Source organism: Manihot esculenta, chromosome 8 (assembly GCF_001659605.2).
Source record: "Manihot esculenta cultivar AM560-2 chromosome 8, M.esculenta_v8, whole genome shotgun sequence".
NCBI classification, from domain to species: domain Eukaryota; kingdom Viridiplantae; phylum Streptophyta; class Magnoliopsida; order Malpighiales; family Euphorbiaceae; genus Manihot; species Manihot esculenta.
The window spans coordinates 5,690,701-5,710,257 of NC_035168.2; the positions used below are offsets into that span (position 1 = coordinate 5,690,701).

General features: G+C 34.3%; 2 protein-coding genes across 4 annotated transcripts; one reads left to right on the plus strand and one right to left on the minus strand.

The window, feature by feature from the left end:
* The first annotated feature begins 4,954 nt into the window (after positions 1 to 4,954).
* LOC110620166 (xylan glycosyltransferase MUCI21) lies at positions 4,955 to 7,708 on the plus strand. Its single transcript, XM_021763785.2, has 3 exons — positions 4,955 to 5,739; positions 5,858 to 5,938; positions 6,220 to 7,708. The coding sequence occupies exons 1-3, from the start codon at positions 5,535 to 5,537 to the stop codon at positions 7,476 to 7,478; spliced, it is 1,545 nt and encodes a 514-aa protein (XP_021619477.1). The 5' UTR covers positions 4,955 to 5,534; the 3' UTR covers positions 7,479 to 7,708.
* Positions 7,709 to 9,489: 1,781 nt separating this feature from the next.
* LOC110620481 (kinesin-like protein KIN-14L) lies at positions 9,490 to 19,175 on the minus strand. Of its 3 annotated transcripts, none has more exons than XM_021764238.2 (20): positions 19,024 to 19,175; positions 18,753 to 18,831; positions 18,307 to 18,464; positions 17,937 to 18,083; positions 17,591 to 17,828; positions 16,739 to 16,830; positions 16,540 to 16,611; positions 15,393 to 15,494; positions 14,322 to 14,396; positions 13,780 to 13,861; positions 13,291 to 13,386; positions 12,985 to 13,158; positions 12,799 to 12,905; positions 12,469 to 12,647; positions 12,173 to 12,337; positions 11,718 to 11,968; positions 11,401 to 11,564; positions 10,366 to 11,018; positions 9,996 to 10,180; positions 9,490 to 9,905 (listed from the first exon to the last, which is right to left on the minus strand). In XM_021764238.2, the coding sequence occupies exons 2-20, from the start codon at positions 18,814 to 18,816 to the stop codon at positions 9,823 to 9,825; spliced, it is 3,087 nt and encodes a 1,028-aa protein (XP_021619930.1). In that variant the 5' UTR covers positions 18,817 to 18,831; positions 19,024 to 19,175; the 3' UTR covers positions 9,490 to 9,822. The 3 variants fall into 3 exon arrangements, with proteins under 3 accessions (XP_021619930.1, XP_021619928.1, XP_021619929.1); XM_021764236.2 differs by having other exon boundaries at positions 9,996 to 10,195; XM_021764237.2 differs by having other exon boundaries at positions 9,996 to 10,195; positions 18,995 to 19,171.
* Positions 19,176 to 19,557: the final 382 nt, after the last annotated feature.

Consider the following 19,557-nt stretch of genomic DNA (forward strand, 5'->3'; position numbering starts at 1 on the left):
GGTCCGATCCTACACAGGTGGACTCACATGAGGTGCCAAACAATGCTAACATACCTCTCCGAAACCAACCCCTAAAAGCCCTTAGAAGAATCACACAAAGCATGCAAAAGAAGGCTGGACAGGACACTTACAAACAGGTTAGAAAACCTTGAGAAAACCCCGCAACACGACTCCGACATCCGAGATTCCACCGGACGGTAGGAATGCCGATGCCTGAACGAGCCGGGTATTACACTTTAAGACCTAGGGCTCATTGTTTTAAAGTTTTCATTCTATCAGGTGTACGAATATTCTTCCAATCATCCAAAACTTTAAGATTTAGGACCACCACATTATTGGCACTAGCATGTACATTCTATTAGAGTAACCAATTACAGCATAACCAAATACTCTAAGCCACAACATAAAGTTTTCCTTTTAACTCATGATTAGAGAATTGCAAAAACGAGTTTAGAAAAGTAGCATAGCTATTATGTATTTGTAAATTTAATTGCAAGCCTAAAATTTGGCAACATTATCATGCATGTGGGCAATGAAAAAAAACATGATCAACGCTTTCATCTTTTGTACAATAAAAACAACTACCATCGATGTCAACTGATTTTAATTTTAGATTTGACTTAGTTAGCAAAATTCTCCTCATGAGCCTCCATATGAAATTCTTTATTTTTAGAGGTATACGTAACTTCTAAACATGCTTCCATTCATTAGGAGTAGTATACCTAACTATCAAATCATCGGAATAAACATCAACATGATAACTAAATTTGATGGTATATCTACCTGATTTATTAAAATACTAAATAAGTCTATCCTCCTAGTTAGACGCACATAAAGAAATTTCAAGAATTTTGTTCACATAAATGAGTATAAGCAATTTAAAAAGGAGATCAATATTCCAACTCTTAATATCTAGACCAATCAATCCTGTAAAATTAGCTAGACCATTAATCGACAAAATCTCTATAAAAAACTGCCTATCATTAATAATCCATAGGTCTTTCCAAACTCGCATATCTTGACCATTCCTGTAATACCCGGCTCGAGTCCGGCCTCGGAATTCCTATCGTCTGGTGGAATCTCGGGTGTTGGAACCCTCGAGAAGGGTAAGACATATGTTTTCAGGTGTGTTTTAAAGAGGTTTTGAATGTTTTTACGTGTGAAAGGAAATGAGTTTTGAAAGAAAAGCAATAAGGGAAAATGCAAAGGTTCGGCCGCCGAAGGTCACTTTCGGCCGCCGAACATTGCATGGTTTCGGATTCACGTTCGGCTGTCGAAGGTGGTCTGGCCAGCCACCTATTTAAGGGCCAAAGGTCGGTGGAAGGAGGATATTTCTCCTCCACTTGCAGCCAGAGGTGAGTTCCAGCCTCTCCCAAGTTGACTTTCATATTTTCCATGTTTTTCACCAAATCTTTCACGGGTTTTCAGAGTTGTGGTGTGTTTTGAAGGTTTTGAGCAAAAATAGCAAGTTTGGAAGTTTGGAGTTTTGGAAGAGGTTTTTTTCATATCTCCACGTTAGGATCACTCATCCTCAAGTTCTTAAGGAGGTAAGGGTAGATCCTGAACTTCTTTGGTGATTTTTCAAGGTTTTATGAAAGGGTGAGGGGTAGTATGCATGATTAGGTTTAGGTGAGGTTTTTTGGTGGTCTTTGATGTTCAAGCATGTTTAAGTGTTATGTGCTATGTTTGTTTGGGGTTTTAGGATAGTTTGAGATACCTTTGTGCATATATATGTGTATGTGCTAGTTGGGAGTAGTTGATATTCATGTTGTTGGTTTTTGGGCAAAGTTTGCATGAAACAGAGCAGGGTTCTGCCCATCGGGCAAAACCAGGTTCGGCCGCCGAAGGAAGGTTTGGCCGCCGAACCCCTTGTGGAGGCAGTTTCGGCTGCCAAAGCTTGCCCCCGAAGCTTGGGACTTTCGTCTCTGGAGGCAAGGTTCGGCCGCCGAAAGTGCCGCCGAAGGTTGAGTTTCGTCTCTGGACGAGACTTTCGGCTGCCGAAGGTGCCGCCGAACATGCATGAGTTTCGTCTCTGGATAGGGGTTTCGGCCGCCGAACTTGCCGCCGAAAGTGCCCTGTCCAGCTTTTTTTTGCATGTTTTATGTGATTGTTTGGGGATCGTTTAGAGGGTTTTGGGAGAGTTTCTTAGAGATGGTCTTGAGTTAGTTTGGTCCCTCATTTGTGTAGGAACGGACCAGAGGAATCAGGGAAGTCAGCAGTGAGCACGGTTTCAGAACCTGCAGAGTTAGTACAGAGTCAGCCAGAGGTGAGTGGAACTTCTCTTTTCAGACTTAAACTGCTTTGAGCATATATCATGCATCATAATGAGTCTAGTAGGATGATTGCATTAGTTTCACGAATATGATGCATTGCATAATACGATGCGTATGAGGCTGTGGATAGACCAATGCGACTCCAATAGCCCAAACTCTGTTATAAGACCTGGCCGGGCCAGGCAGCCATCTGTAGGTAAGACCTGATTAGATCAGGCAGCAGAGATAGTAAGACCTGGCTGGGCCAGGCAGGTAGAGTGTAAGACCTGACCGGGCCAGGCAGACGGAGGTTGTAAGACCTGGCTAGGTCAGGCATCCTTGAGTGGGATTGTTGGTGGTCATGTCTGATCCCTGAGATGATGTGATGTAGTGCATTCCATGAGATCATGTTTTCAACTCATATTTTATAGTTCTGCTCATTGGGCTTGTATAGCTCATTCCTCTCCTCTATCCCCCAGATTTGCAGGTTCAGAGTCCAGAGGGAGTCCAGCAGGGTTTGGAAGAAGAAAAGTGATGTAATAGCTAGTATGGACATGAAATTGTATAAAGAGATAGTGTACAATGTATATAGACTTGTGCTTAACTTAGAGAGTTGTAATCCCTTGTTGTATATACATGGTCAGTTTCTGTATGTATGTTTCCTTTATTGATGATGTCTATGAGAAAACCAGGCTTAACACTATGAGTTGATAGACCAGATATAGTGCATGCACAGATTAAGCCCTGGAGGAAAGACAAGTTTTACTGGTTTAACAGAAAATGTATGCTCATGTATGGGATTTCACAGGTACACAGACAGTATAGCAGACTTACTACGGGTCCCGGCGACCTTAAGTCGATCTGGATCCTAGTGCCGGTAGCAGTTCGATTTTCGGGCTGTTACAATTCCCTATTCTCCATCTTAATCATTTATTAAGTAATACTTGAGCCTGCAATAAGTTTTTCTAAATAAATATGGAATTAGATTCTTTATTTTTTGCATATAGAAAATTCCCACTAGACAAATATTTAGTTTTGAAAATTCTACTAAAAAAAATATTTGGATCAAAAGTAATTCGCCAACCTTGCCAACCAAGCATATCTAAGTTAAAGTGATAGTGACTACAAAAATCCATCTCACCATATTCCTACTCCAAGCACATTTTATTCAATGAGAACCACTGTATCTGTCTATGCCTATTTCTTTTTGAATTCCACTAAAACGAATTTATCATTCTTTACAATTCCTCACATAGAATAACAAGTATAGTAAAGACACTCATGCAATATAAGATAATAGCTTGCGCAATAAATTTCAAAAGAATTTATTTACCTACTACAGAAAGGAATCTCGCTTTCCAACTGGCAATCTGTGTTTGAACCCTTTTTTTAAGAAAGACAAAAGCTTATTTCTTATTTGAGAGATGAAAGATAAAGATATACGTCATCGATCTTGTAATCTTATTCATCGACCTTGTAACCTTATTCACATTTGAATTGAAAAAAGTTTTCGATTTGTGAAAATTTACTAATTGTCTCAATGCATTTTCATAGATTTGTAAAATATGCTTAATAACTTTACACTCATTATTGGTAGCTTTAAAGAAGAAAAAACTATTGTCAGTAAATAATAAATTAAAGACACAAAGAGTTGTCTATAAACTTTTACCCCATATTAAAAATAGAGCAAAAAATCCCTCGATATAAAAGATAAACAAATAAGAAGAAAAATGATCGCCTTATCCCAAAATCCATTTTGAGAAAAATAGATCCAAACTCATAGCCATTTATTGTCTCAGAGTACCTAAAAGTAGTAACACATAATTATGTATTTATTTATTATTAATTTTAAATAAAAAATATTAATATAACATAAGTATATATCTTTTATATTAACGATATAAAATTAATAATAAATAAATATAATTTTTTTTTGAAATAAAAATTGAAAATTGAAAAAGTAGAACTTAGATCTCTCAGATTTACTCAGATATATTTATTAACAGATTAAATCTAAAAATATAAATAAATATAGATAATGACTTTTAATAATCGTTATGCTGCATTGATCTTAAATATCATTAATTTAATGATGCTTTTTATGGTCTTAATCAAATTTAATTATTTTAAATTGAAAATAAAATTAACATATTTTAATGTGAGTTGAAGTTGAATGCCAAATGTGAGATTCATTAAAATGAATTCGGATGAAGCGATAAAAGATTATTTTGTACTCTAGATATATTAATTCATTTGTGTAAATATTTCATATAATAATTTTAAAAACTTGTTTTTATATAAGATTAACTTTATATGAAATTTATTCATAAAAAAAAAGTAATAAAAAATAATAAAATAATAATCTAAATACTCACTTAAATAACAGAAATTAATTAAATATATTTTATTAAATATTTCGAACTTCGATAAATTAAAAAATTTATTAAAAGTTTAAATAAATATTTGGCTAATTGTCTGTGGTATGAAAAGAACTTTTATTTATAAAATATCTTAAATTAAAATTGTATTCGTATAAAGTTACGTTTTCTTTTCGAACTTTGAAACTCTAGAACAGAATGTTGGATGGTAATGTCAAGTTCCACACGCGTATACAAGACGCGTGAAGGGCAATCAAGGGAAATAAAATAAAGAAACCAACTAGCCAACGAAGGAAGAAAGAAGCACACCAGACGGGCTCTTTGAATTCGCTCTTAACAGTAGGCCAAAACAAATAAATAAAAAAAATAAATAAATAAAGAAAAAATAATAATAAACGAAAGAATTTCGCTCTTATCACGCAATTCGACTATTCATTTTCGAAAACCTCAAATTTGCCGTGTTTCCTTCGGAAAAAAATTAGCCATCTTTCGCTTTAGCCACCTCCATCTCCACCACCACCACCACCACCACCACCATCTCCGTTCATATCCCCTTCTCTCTCGTTATCTCCATCTCTCCCTGGCTATGAAACCTTGACATCCTTTATACACTCTTTTCTCGAAAGCTACATCTCAAAAGCAAGAAAAACAGAGCAGCCCAAGAATAAACGCTTCCCTAGGATAGCTCTTACACACATATCCACCTGTTTTTTCTTCACATATACGTCTCTTTTCTTCTTTCCTTATCTGGGTTTGCTTCACAGCCAGCTGGATTGAAAGCTCTCCTTCTCTTTCTTTGTTGGGTTCATTTCAAAACCAGTACTTGCAGAGAACAGAGCCTCTGCTCTGCTACCTTGTGATCCCATAAACTGTAAAAGATAAAGAAAAAAAAAAGTTTTGGAAGATGGTGCACTACCATCGTTACAATCAGTGGAGGAAAGGTGAACATGCGGAAGAAGATGAAGGTCTTGCTTTGGTCTGTATAAACTCTGGTTTCTACAAGAGAAAAAGACCGAAGCTTGTTTCTCTTCTGCTTCTTTCTCTTCTCTCTTGTTCCCTTATTTTGTTGCCTCACCTGTTTTGCTCTTCCTCTGCTTTCTCTCTCTTGTGTAAGTTTCTCTCATGGGTTTTGCTTTTATTCCATTTTATTTCCCATCTTTTGTTCTCTTTTTTAGTTTCCTTTTTGAGCAAGTATTGATGGGTGTTTATGTTTTTTGGTCTTCGCAGATTCATTTGTTGCAGAAACTGATGATAGGGTTATTGTTGATATGGATGTAAATGCTCCTTTGTGTTCTTCAATTTCTAACGGTTAGTATTTTTCTCTTCTTTCTTAGTTAAAACTTGTGTCAAGTTCCAATCAAACAGGACTGTTAACAGGCTGTAAAGCTGCTGATTACTTACTTTTTCAGAGTTCTTGGCACCCATAAGTTAAAAAAAAAAGGAAAGAATCTGATTTTTTCCCCCTTTGATATGTGTTTTTTTATGGGAATCTTGAGCTTTTGGCTAAGAGAAAGTGACTGATTCAGTGGAAGGCATGTGATTGTTTATTTCCCAAATTTTTTACACAATTTTTTTTCTTCAAAATTCAGGAACCATATGCTGTGACAGGAGCAGTTTTCGTTCGGACATCTGTATTATGAAAGGAGATGTAAGAACACAATCTGCTTCTTCTTCAATCTTCCTCTACACCTCAAGCAATAGCAGTAAATCAATTAAAGAAGATGAAGAATTCCACCATGAAAAGATCAAACCATACACTAGAAAATGGGAAACAAGTGTTATGGACACAATTGATCAATTAGATCTCATATCAAAGCATGAAAAATCTGCAACTCACCACCAATGTGATGTCACACATCATGTCCCGGCCGTGGTCTTTTCGACAGGAGGCTACACTGGTAATGTTTATCATGAATTCAATGATGGGATTTTGCCATTGTACATTACATCTCAGCATTTGAACAAGAAGGTTGTTTTTGTTATGCTTGAGTATCATACTTGGTGGATAATGAAGTATGGAGATATTCTTTCGCGTCTTTCGGATTATCCTGCTATAGATTTTAGTGGAGATAAGAGAAATCATTGCTTCCCTGAAGTCATTGTTGGTCTTAGAATCCATAATGAACTCACTATTGATCCATCTTTGATGCAAGAGAATAAGAGTATTGTCGACTTTCGTAATCTCCTAGACAAGGCCTATTGGCCGCGAATTAGAGGTTTGATTCAAAAGGAAGAACTAGAAGCTTTATCCCCTTCATCAGGAACCTTGTTAGAGTTCCGAAAGGATGTGCAAGAAGCAAAAATGAAGAAGCCTAAATTGGTTATTTTATCTCGAAACGCGTCGAGAGCAATAACTAATGAAGATTTGTTAGTGAAAATGGCTGTAAGGATTGGATTCAGAGTTGAAGTTTTGAGGCCTGATCGGACAACAGAACTCGCAAAGATATATCGTTCGCTAAATTCAAGTGAAGTTATGATTGGTGTTCATGGTGCTGCTATGACTCATTTTCTGTTTATGAAGCCTGGTTCTGTGTTCATCCAAGTGATTCCTCTTGGAACAGAATGGGCTGCAGAGACTTATTATGGAGACCCAGCTAAGAAACTTGGATTGAAATACATTGGCTACCAAATTATGCCTAGAGAGAGCTCATTGTTTGAGAAATATGATAAAAATGATCCTGTTCTTCAAGACCCAAGAAGCATATCCGAGAAAGGCTGGGAATACACCAAGAAAATTTATCTTGACAGCCAGAATGTGAGGTTAAATCTTGCAAGATTTCAAAAAAGGTTAGTTCGTGCCTATCAACATTGCAAGAAAATGGATACCCTTCATCACCATTCTCACTAATGCATCTCTTCCACCATTTCTTATAGGCCGAATATATCATTTGGCTCTGAATTTTACACACAAAAGCTCAGTTGGCACCTGATTTTTTCATTGTTACACTGTAATTATTTAACCCTATGCACGATCGCGATCGAAATAATGCCAATTGAAATTTTGTAAGAAAGTCAGGATCAAATTATATATTTGGGGATTTGTTAAATTGGGATTTCTTACCATTTATTATTGATTGATTTGATGTTTGTACATTCAAAAGCACACAAAATTGCAGATAAAAAGGAATATTTGGTTGTAGAGAGCTTTGCATTAAGACATCTTCTGTTCTGTAAATGTATGCAACTACTGATAATAAAGCTTTTCCTGCGTAAATCATAGGTTGTTTGAGGCGATGTCTTTGTGTAAGAATAAAAAAGTCAATTTGCCCCTGCTAATAGAAACCTAAATGTTAGGTCAATTGAATCTTAAATTGGCAAATTGTGTCAATTTGCTTAAACTTCAGGTTATCTAGCACAATCATTGTACAAGGACTAAAAAGACATTTTGCAATTGTACAATTTGCTTCTCTAATTTATAAAAGCTATGAAATGATCTCTCAGTTTTTCCTAAAAACCCACCACCATGTGAAAGAGCACCACTGTATATTTCTTCAGAAAATTTAATTAATAAAAATAATTTTTTTTTAAAAAATTATTTTTTATATTTTAAATATCTTATTAAGATGTTTATATATAAATATTATTGATTAAATTCTAAATTTTTATAAATTGATAAAATTTGTTGTATAATAAATAAAATTTAGAGTATAGTCAATAATGTATTTAATTTTTTGATAAATTTTTAATAACATAACTGTCTAATTTTGATTAAGTTATTTTTGTTCTCATTTCATACACATCTCTTACAACTTTTTACAAACCCTTGTTTCACTTTCTTTTCTTCTCAAAGATAAGAAAAAAATGTTTTTCTTTTCCTTCAAGCTACTTTTTTAAGATAATTAAATAGTTTTTCTTTTACTTAAAATATAGATTTTTTTTTTACTTATGAAAAAAATTACATTATTATCATTTTAAAATACGTATTATAAAAAAATAATTTTAAATTTTCAAAATTAAAAATTTCATTTTATTTAAGAAAGGTCTTGTAATGGAAAATGACCATCTCTTGCTGTGGACCATTTGGATTTGGCATGAAATAATTTAAGCAAATATGGTAGGGTTGATCATTTGGTTAAATAAATTGCAAATTGAAAATTTGATATTTATAAAAATTAAATTAAATCAATTTTAGTTAAAAATTAAATTGAATTTGATTCGATTTGATTTGGTTTGATTAATTTGAATTTTAATAATTTTTTATTTTTTATATTTTATTTTTAATATTTTAAAATTTAATTGAAATATTTTAACTTTAATGTGATATAATCTCTCGGTATTACTAAAAATAATATACTATTATCACTAATAAATTCGGATCAATTTTTTTTATTTTTTTATTAAAATCAAATCAAATTAAAATAATTAAAATTTTTGAAATTAAAAATTGAATTAAATTGAAATTAATAAAAAATCAAACCGAATTTTTAAATTAATTCGATTCGATCGATTTTTTGGGTTTCAATCGAATACTGGAAACCGAACAAAGTTGGTAATTAACTTCACTTCCATCTCTAAAATTAGTGAAATAGAGCTATGCATAAGATAATTATAAAAATTATATTTATAAATTATTAATAATAAAATAATTTGTTTTTACACTTTAATAAATTGCATATTGTGAAAATTGAATAGAAGTGAAATTAAATATAATATATATGAATATTTTCATTATTGTAAATATAAATATATTTATTAGATATTTTACTCTTCTTTTGGAACAAATAAACAAAAATCCCTAAACTTTTTTTTTTCAAGTATATCTTTTTTTTATAATTTTATTAATTATTAATATAGATAACCATTCTAATTATTAATATTATTTTAATTAAAAATTTCTATCTTAGGAGGCTTGGAAATACGACAACTCCAAAGAAACAGATGCCCTATCTAAATAATCAATGAGCCAAAAATTCAGGTGTAATCAGGTACAATCTACTGCCTATCCAGAAGAATAACATCATTACACCAAAATAACTGAGCTAGGCTATCTCATATTCCCCATATGTACATGAACATTGTGTCATAAGATCCTTCCTTGCAACTTCCAATGTTTCCCAAATCAAAATGATGGTCATTATTAATGCTTCGAGCCAAAGCACCACCACCATCGGCCTACTGCTCATTTGGTCTGAGTTAAATTGAACAAGAAGGAAGAGATTTGCTTCATTGTAATGTTCTTCACTTAGTCTGAGTTAAAGCAACAGCTTTGTTGTCCTTTTCGATGAATGGACTGGCGGGGGTGTCCTGGCATGCCTTCTAGATTCATCTGTATGAGCTACAGTAGAATTTTTCTTTAGCATGGATAGTGGATGGATGGACACATGCATTAATATGGAGTTAAAAATGCTTCAGTTGTTATTCTTACCGGAATCAACTGGCTTTCCCCCAAGGGAAGACCGACGAGATCTATCAAACCCTGATGCTTGAACTCCTGTAAGTGACTGCTTCCTCATTGCCCTTGCATTAGCTGAAAGTGGTGACTTTACATCTCTGTTGCTGCTGCTTGTAACATTGACGGGTGAGAGTACTTCATTTGAATGCCGTTGATTCCTGTATATTGATGGGCTAAAAGAAATGTCACTCACACATTTATGTCATCCAAACAATGCTGAATAAACCTTAATCCTAAACTGGTTGAGGTCGGTTATGTAAATTCTTTTTTATTATTAAGGTCTATTAGACGCAAAATTCACATCACAATGGAACCAAGGCAAATATGAGCTGTCTATGCATACCTCTTCTCAGACCCATTGATCAGTTTTCCAATAGTTCGCAAGGATTTCCTTATTTGAGACCCTTTTCCATTACCACTACTAGTCAACTTAGATGTCTGAAAATCTGTAGAAAGAGCAAGTTCATTTTGCATCGTGATCTGAACTGTGTTTCTTGCTTGTGATTCGGGAGTAGTTGGTAGCTGAAGAGGAATTTGCGTCATACTCGGTGTTTTGACCAAATGCTTTTTCTGGGATGAACTAGTAGGACTTCTGGGAGTACTTAAACGATACAGTTCCATCATGGAACTCCCAATACCAGAATGCCCATTCATCTTTGACATTGCCTCAGGATCTTGAGACTGACCATAATTATGCAGTGTCACTGCCTCAGGATATAGGGGCTTGCTTATGTCATCTGGTGCAACTTTTGTCTGGAAATGATCATTTTTACTGTATTTTGGACCTTCTAAACTTAGTCTTCTGAAACGATTTGGTGCAGAAGGTGTTTTTGATCTCTTACTGTCAACAGGATTTACTGTTTGAGAATTCATGTTGCTGCCTTTCTCTATGCTCAGCCTCCGCATGCGTGGAGGGGTTTGTTCGGTTAGTGCTTTTGGTTTCTCACATGGAGGTCTTTGCTCCTTACTTGCCAATAACTTCTTAAGGTTATCAACCTGCACAGTGAAGTGTTAAACTTGTTAATTAGTTTGTTATAATGATCCCCACAGGCATTTTGATTAAATACCCCTCACATAGCAATTTCTTCATATCTGTTTAAGATTGAACCATTGAATCATAATAGCTGGAGAGAAAGAGGAGAGAGAAAGAGAAGAAGAAGCAACTAGCTAGCACCAGAAAATTAAGAATGTAAATGGGTGCATTTCAAATTTCAAACATATTTTGCCTCAGTAACCAACAACTGATGTCATAAGACAACTAGTTTTTATTCCAATATATAATAATGAACCACTTTTGAAGCTCATTTCGCCATCCCTGCTTGCATGGTACATACTTCTAATATATAAGCGTCTGCTAAGGTTCGGACATCATATTTACCTGTTCTTTGAGTTGCATAATCTCACCACTTTCTTTGTTTGCACGAGCAGCACCAAGTTCAACAGTAGATACCCTCTGAGCAAACTTCAATGTACTGATTGTTTCCCCAAAAGAGTCTCCTTCCGGACTCACATGAGCAAACATCAATGTTTTAGCATGTCCACCTGAAGAAAAATTTCCAGGAATAAAATACAGTGTAAACCTTTAAACAAAAACACTAGGTCATTGAAAATGATAGAGAGAAGCTGGAATTTATGGATAGAATGGTGCTTATTTGCATTCTACAGATGGAAATGGGGCAAATATCATTTGGTTACCTAAGGAGTCTTGCAGGAGAAGTGTGAGTTTGCTGTTTCTGTAAGGGACATGAGAATTCTTTTGAGCCAAAGCTGTGATAACATCTCCCAGACAGGAAAGAGACTTATTGATATACTGTGCCTCTTTTAGCCTATCTCCAGTAACTTCTGATTTATCTACTCTTTCACTTCCTGCAAGATCTACCAAATGTAGGCAACTACGAAGGGTGCTTCCTGATGTATCTTTACCATGCACATGAACAGTCAGGATACTGCAGATTCATGTTAAACCACCAATCAGTTATGTTAAAAAATAGATCACATATTTCTTCTTTCATTTATTATCAATAACTATGATGCCACTTCTATCAGTTTCGGGCTTTCAGCAAAAGGAGAACTTCAACTTTCACAAATAAAACAGCAACACGCCACTTAGAAAGTTTGAAAGCAGAACAGCTCCTTGAGCCAAAACTAACCCATGGGATCGACTACTTCGGTTGTTGATTGCAGTGGAACTAACAACTCGATTCGTCTCACCAAGTTTCATCAGATTGAGAACATCAGTAGTGGACGTTACAGAGTACATTTTAGCATCAGGAAGACTCAAACCATTGTCACCACTGCAGCTTCGAATCTCTAACTTTTGACAGTTAAGAAAACATAATAACCAAGCAGCAGGAAATTAAGCCTTTTCTTCTAGCATACATCAGTAAATGCTTATTAGACAAGGTAAACATATTTCTTTAATATGAAAACAGATGTGAAAGGATATTTAGTAGTTGATGAATCCTCCGCAAGAAGGTCTCGCACTTGCTCATTATATATTTCAACCATTTGAACTTGAATATCATAACTTATAATCTCCTTCCTTTCCCTAGACATCTGAAAGAGGTTACTAAGTGCCAGATAATTAATCCCCATATCTTTAGTTGAGCCACCTGATGGACCACTCTGTCAAGATACAAGTTGATTGTTGTTTGTTAACTACTGATCAGACATATGAAACTTACAAGAAGATGGCAGGTAAAGTTGAAAGAAGCCAAAATTAAAAATGACCCAATTTGCATTAAATGCAGTCTTCTAAAACAAATAATGATCCTACCATGGTATATGTTTTCCCTGATCCAGTTTGACCATAAGCAAAAATGCAGACATTGTAGCCGTCCATCACAGACCTGATTAACGGTTGGATGTCATTGTATACCTCATCTGAAAACAAAGAGGCAATATGCTGATCAGATTTTAGCATATAAGCCATAGGATAATATAGATTATTAAGTAATACTACCTTGGGTGGCAGTAGGACCAAATACCCTATTAAACTGAAACATTTTCCTTCCATCTTTTTTTGGCTTTAATGGATCCAAGATCACTAGTGAACCATCCTTTCCAATAAAATCTATCGCATTACTTTTTTCGCCAGCAATGGCAGGCCTAATTCTGCAGTAAACTCGAATGTTTCCTGAGAAACTTAATAATCAGGATTGGTTTAAAAATTCAATGATATGGTTCAAAATACGAACAGCCTTTCAAATGAAATAAGATTATGGTGAGAAAAATAACATTAATACATAATTTTCAACAGGAAGCTAACCTTTTAAATCTTGAACCAAGTTGTACAAGTTCCTGTTCTCTTTCAATATGCTGTGATATCCCTGTGCAGCAGTAGAGATCTCCTGTACCTGGTGTCCTGAAGCAATTCAAGCACAATAACCTTTAAAATATTCTTCACATGGAAAGTGAATATTAGTAAAGTGCCTACAAGGATTACAACTGATATGCATAAGTAGATTTTTCACATTTACATTATCTTTTTCACATTGGCTCTAAAGATCATTAAGAGAAAAAGGAACTCTGGAAATGTCTAAGGAATACATGGACAATTGTAACCTTAGACTGCTTTGCACGGAAGAAAAAAGCCTACAAAATTATGCCTTATGAAAACATTGCTAACTCTAGAAGAAAAAAGATGGATGGCAAAGGTGGAAAAATACTGGAGAATTAAATTATTGGACGCAAGAAAACAAATGCTCTGAAGGTTCATGACAAACACATTATTCCCTTAGAGTTGAGAAGAACTTACCAAGCTCTCTCAAATCTGTCTGAAACTTGGACTGTAAGTCTTCAAACTCTGTCTTTATGTTTGTCAACAGGGCTTTCAGATCCTGAAACATGAAAGTAGGAAGTAAAAATGCTCCTATCCTCAATAAGTGGAGAAACCATAAATAAGTTGCACGGCCCATGCCTCTTCCAGTTTTTTAATTTCCTTGAGTCTTATTGGATACCTTTTCTGTGATACTTATATACCATGAAAGTTCATTTATTGGTTGTGATAATGAATTTCCCACTAAAACAAAGTAATGAAAATGTGAAAAAAAAGGTTCATTAGGACATGTTCCTCTTACACATTAAAGTGAAATTTTTGCATGAACACAATACCATGATATTAAATGCTTTCACAATAGTAATTATTGCATTTCAGTATTGTTACTTGCCAAAATAACTACATGAGAAGTATAGCATAAAGCTTTCCAGCTCCTTTTATCACTTTAAAGGCCAACCAAAGAATAAGCTACATATAACCTTTTAAGTGATTTAAACTAATTTGGAGGGAAAGACACTAACCACAAGTTCTTCTTCTTGCATTTGAAACAAATGCCTATGTTTGCAGTCACCCTTTCTTAAGCAAGCCCGACAACACTGCAAAACATGGACATGTCAGCAACTCAGAATATGTTATTAGAGGTTAATAGCTTATTTGCAACTCCCAAAAATACTCAAGTAAACTCATGCCAATATGCCTGTTACCATGTAAGGTAAGTGTACTTCAAAGCATTTTCTATTGACTTTGACCATGAAATGTGCTTTATCAGTATGCCCATTAATGAGTGAAGTAGAAGTTATGATATATGGCCCATATGGAGAAAAAATAAAAACTACAATATTTTGAAAACATTGATGCAAATTTTCAAACAAATATGCTTGGCATAAGCTGAAAATAAAGAGGGATTAGTTATTAATTTTTAGAATGAAGTGCTCTAAAGTTAGGAAATTATTGAAAAAAGAGATGAATTTAAGAATTTAAAAGATAAGAGGCACAAAGAAACAAGGAGAAACATAGATAAAGAAGGATTTTTTTTAAAAGGTATATAGCATAAAGAAATAAACTATGGTGTCTAATTGCACTTACAGTGCATGCAGAATGTCAAAAGTGAATCTATTAAGAGGTATACAAGTATAAGGCAAGTACGATTAAAAACAAGGGAAACAAGTTATGGATTGTTACTAAAGGACCAAATTAACAAGCAGGTGTCAGTACTGTCACCAAAATTTGCTATAACATAGGAAGGATACCGCATACATCGTTTGGAGGATCATCATCAAAACATGACTCTAAACCATTATACATAATCTTCAGAGTAGAAAATCAAATCAACTCCAAGTTCACAACTATAATTAACATTCAACATTTCATAATATTTTTCAGTAATATTTTATGGACAACAAAGTATCATTTTCATTCTCCAAGACTTCCATTGAGCTTTAATCAATTTAGGAAATCAAGGACAGTGAAAAAAAAAAAAGACTTCAAGAAATTTGTTAGAATTCTAATACAGAATTTGTAACTTTAATAACCTCCTAGATGCATTATTATCACTACTTTAATAAAGTTAAATGGAGTTAAAAGAAACATACCTCAGAATCTCCAAGTGCAGATGACTCCTTCAGAGGCACTGATGTTGGATTATCTTGTGAGCCACTTTTTTCTTTTAAAAACATCTTGAACATTGAGTGCAACTGGTTTTGGCAAAATAAAGTGACGATTTAAAAAAGACTTCATGTAAGGAAAAGCATTGGAAGAGAACATATGTTCACTGTCCCAAAATTAATATATAGATGTATGCCTATAGACTTGACAAGTCTGTTGAGGTAAAGAAAAAGAGAGGAGCAATTATTTGTAAAGATAACTTAACGCTTATTCTAGCTATGTTTGAAAGGAGATTGTATGACATTCTTTACAAGAATAAGCATTTTCAAGGTATTGTATTTGCTGTAGGCTATCTTTAAAAAATTGGTGGGAAACAGTTACAATCAAATTTTATGGCTCAAGATATGATTATATTCACAAGTCACAATTAGAACTCAAGGATTGCAGGTAAATGCATCTTTTTCTTCTTAAAAGAGAGAGAGAGAGAGAGAGAGAGAGAGAGAGAGAGAGAGGATTGACAGAAAGCGTGACTTGTTAGGTTAGTGAGTCAATATTATGTTAACATATTGACTACAAGTGTCTTACCTCTTCTTTCTCGGATACATTTATGTTTATTTGCATACTGTTTCTGTTGAATTGTCATCAAATCTCAATTCTTAAAAAATCCCTTTCCCTTTCCCTTTCAATTTCTTCCTAACTAGCAACAAATGCAGATAACATCTGGATACCCACATAAACAAATAAGAATAAAAAATTATACTAACCAAAATCGGGTTTGAGGGGAAAAGGAGTTCCTATAGATAACTATTAGTTCTATTTGGCTTTTTCCTTTTGGAGTTTATACCTTGGAATTATTCTATATTATTTTTGCAGCTTTAGAAGTAGGAATTAGCAAATTAGTATTAACGCACCATATGTGTTGTACATTTCATGTAATCTAGCATCTAACAAATTCAGTATGCAGACTCCCTAAGTTGCTTAAATATAATATTCTACCACATAATTATCCAAGAAAAACATCCTTGAATAAGAGATCTGTATGTTTAGTAAGCACATTGTGCAATAATGTAGGATTATGCAGGAAAGTTGCTTAAATATGTAATATTGTCAAGCTCTCTATTGATTTAAACTAACCTCAGGGGAATTGTTCTGAAGTTTATCCTCGAAACAACTTGCCATGATTCTGCACACTAACTTTTCCATATCCTGTAAAAGAAGAGGAGCATTAGTGGAAAAAAAAAACATATAATAAATTCTTCAACCCCTGCTTTTTGCTCTTGGATGTGTCCCTTAAATCAAAGAAAATTTCATATGTTAAACAGCTGGGCATTACCATGTTGCCAGTGCGGAAGAACGTGAGAACGTTATCATGTATGTTTTCCTTTGTATCGGTCATATGTTCAATAAGTAACTTGACAATTAAATCTGCAAAATCCAATGTTGTTACTTGAGATTAAAGGAAAATGCATATAGTAAGATACAGAAAACACCAGTCACAATCATTCAAAGGATATGCCAAATACAATCTTTATTTGGGCTAATCTAAAGTGACTGACCAGGCAAACTGTAAGTTTACCATCATGCAATGACTTGCTTGATTTATTACAATTAAAAAGAAAAAAAAAGTTGAACCTAATTATGATTTTGACTTTTGGATCATATACTTGATCCTGCGTTTATACTGGATGAAAGTCATACTTATAGTTCTTAGTAGTTCGTCACTACTTAGCACTTACATTAAGAAAACCTGCAGATTAGTTCCTAATTTCACACTAACAGGGAACCATTGCAATCATTAATTCATATTATATGTTTACTTTTATATCAAGTTTGTCAATATCCTGATTGATTAGCTATGCCATTTTTGCTTCTTCTTAGAAGACCTATACTTGCTAGAAATTTTGATACCTATTCATTGCCCTTATCTTCAAGTTTGAGCTTCTATGTTGAATGATACATTAGTAGAGTAACAAAATCAAAGTACCAAAAAAGGTCTAAGTTCCAATCCTCTTTCGCACAAGTTTGGGTGGACTTGTGCATGACTATGCTCTAAGATGAGGTGTATAAAAAATATTAAAGCCTATTCCTGGACATTTATTTATGAGCTTGAGCTTTTAAGTTGTTCTTAGACTAGTTACCTGTGAATAAACCAAATAGATGAGCATACAAAAGATAGCAAACATACCAGAAAGTTTCTGAATGTCATCTGCAGGCATCTCTGATGCTGCTGACATGTCTAAGCATCTACAAGAGTCTGACGAGAGGGATCCAGAATTGTTCATGCCGGCAGGTCGCATAACCATAGGAGATCTGATAGGCTTAGTAAACCCATTTCCGCCATTCATCTGCTTGCATTCATGGTAAAATTTAAGAGCTAAGATGCAGTCAACCACCTTAGCTGCTGACCCTGCCTCCAATGCATCCTTTTACAAATTAAGTCCAACAACTAACTTAGTCATATGTTGTTAGATGCATATATAAACAAGTAAATAACGTAAATACATGATTCAAGCATATTGGGGTTAAGTTACCCTCTCAATATCAGAAGCTTCAAAGGCAGGCAGCTTCAATTCTTCAACAGCCACCAGAAAGTTCCTTACGTTCTCAAAATACTGGTAGGCCGGTAATGGCTGTGATTCTCGGTTTAGCGATTGTAAAGGTGTACAGTTCTCCACAACCTTATAATAGTTTCCGAAAGTAAATAATTAGAACTTTGACAACACTTCGAATCCCACTATCCTAATTAGTCAAAGAACACTTAGGATTCACTTTCCCATTACTTTTGATTCAAATAACCCCAAACAGAATTGTTCAATTGCCAATATTCAATTTTTAGTTAAATCAACATTAAGCAAAACAAAGGATAAACTATGATATCAATTAAAGATATTATATAGTTACCTTGGGCACGGCCCCGGGATGAACCTTGTTAATTGCATTGCACAGAATCAGGCCATTCCTCAAGCGAGAAACGAATTCTTTCTCTGTCGGATGGCTCGATATGCCCAATGGACCCACAAGGCTTTCAAGCCAGGCCGCTGCTTGGAATCTTCTCCAAGCTGAAAATGATCGGTAAAGATAATGATCATTACAGATATTTTTGTCTTTGAGAACCAAAAACAATGTATACAGTGGCATTAACAAACTGAAACATTAAAAAGATTTAATTTCACAAATGTAGGACTCAAGAAACAAAACCTATAATACTCAACTGATTTTTTCTTCTTCTTTTTTTTTTTTTTGGGAAGTGGGGGATGAAAGAACTAAATCGGCAAAAATAGACGAAGACAATCTATATTTTTCTTATTTACCAAACAGAATAAAGAAACAAGATAGAAGGTGCACACCTGCTTCTTCAGCTTTTCTTGAAGTCAATATATCATGCAACTCAGCTCTTGCACAGTTCTCCATTAATGTATGACCTTCCTATTCTCGCAGAAAGATTAAACAACTCATAATCAAACACACTAAAAACCACATATCGAAATCCAAAACCCTCTTTCCAATTCCTTCAAAAATCTACCAAGAAATTATCTTCAACACAAGAAAAGCACACAGTAATCGATGAAACAGGCATATACCGACATACATTTACTCCTGAGATTCAAAAGAACATACTTGTTGCCTTTCTGGGTTGTCTTTCTTCTCAAATCGGATAAGCAGAAACCCTAACAAAGTGAAAGAAAATCCCAGAAAGGGAAGAGAACGAGAGCAGCAGCTGGGCTAGAGAGGGAACTAAAGACTAAAGTTTCTGTGCAATAAAACGTAGAGTCGAGCAGAGCATTTTTGTTGCTTTTTAAACTTTCGGTTCGGGCTTAGCTTCGGATCCGAACCTGAGGTTATGGAATCGTAACGTTAACCAGGTGTTTTTTGAATTCAAATCTGTAAGGTCAAGGTGAATGATCTTGATTGTTCAATTCGCCACGTAGGTAATCTCATCTGACGATTGACATTGAAGCGTGTTTTACACACATTTGCATGCAATTGGCGTTGACCACTAATTATGTATAGATTAGATGCGTAATATTTTTTTCATATATGAGTGAAAATAAATCAATAATTTGATTTATTTCCAATTTTAAAAGGATTTTGTATAAATCATATCTAAAAATTTATTACTTATAGGAAAAGGGTATGAGCATATGAGAAATT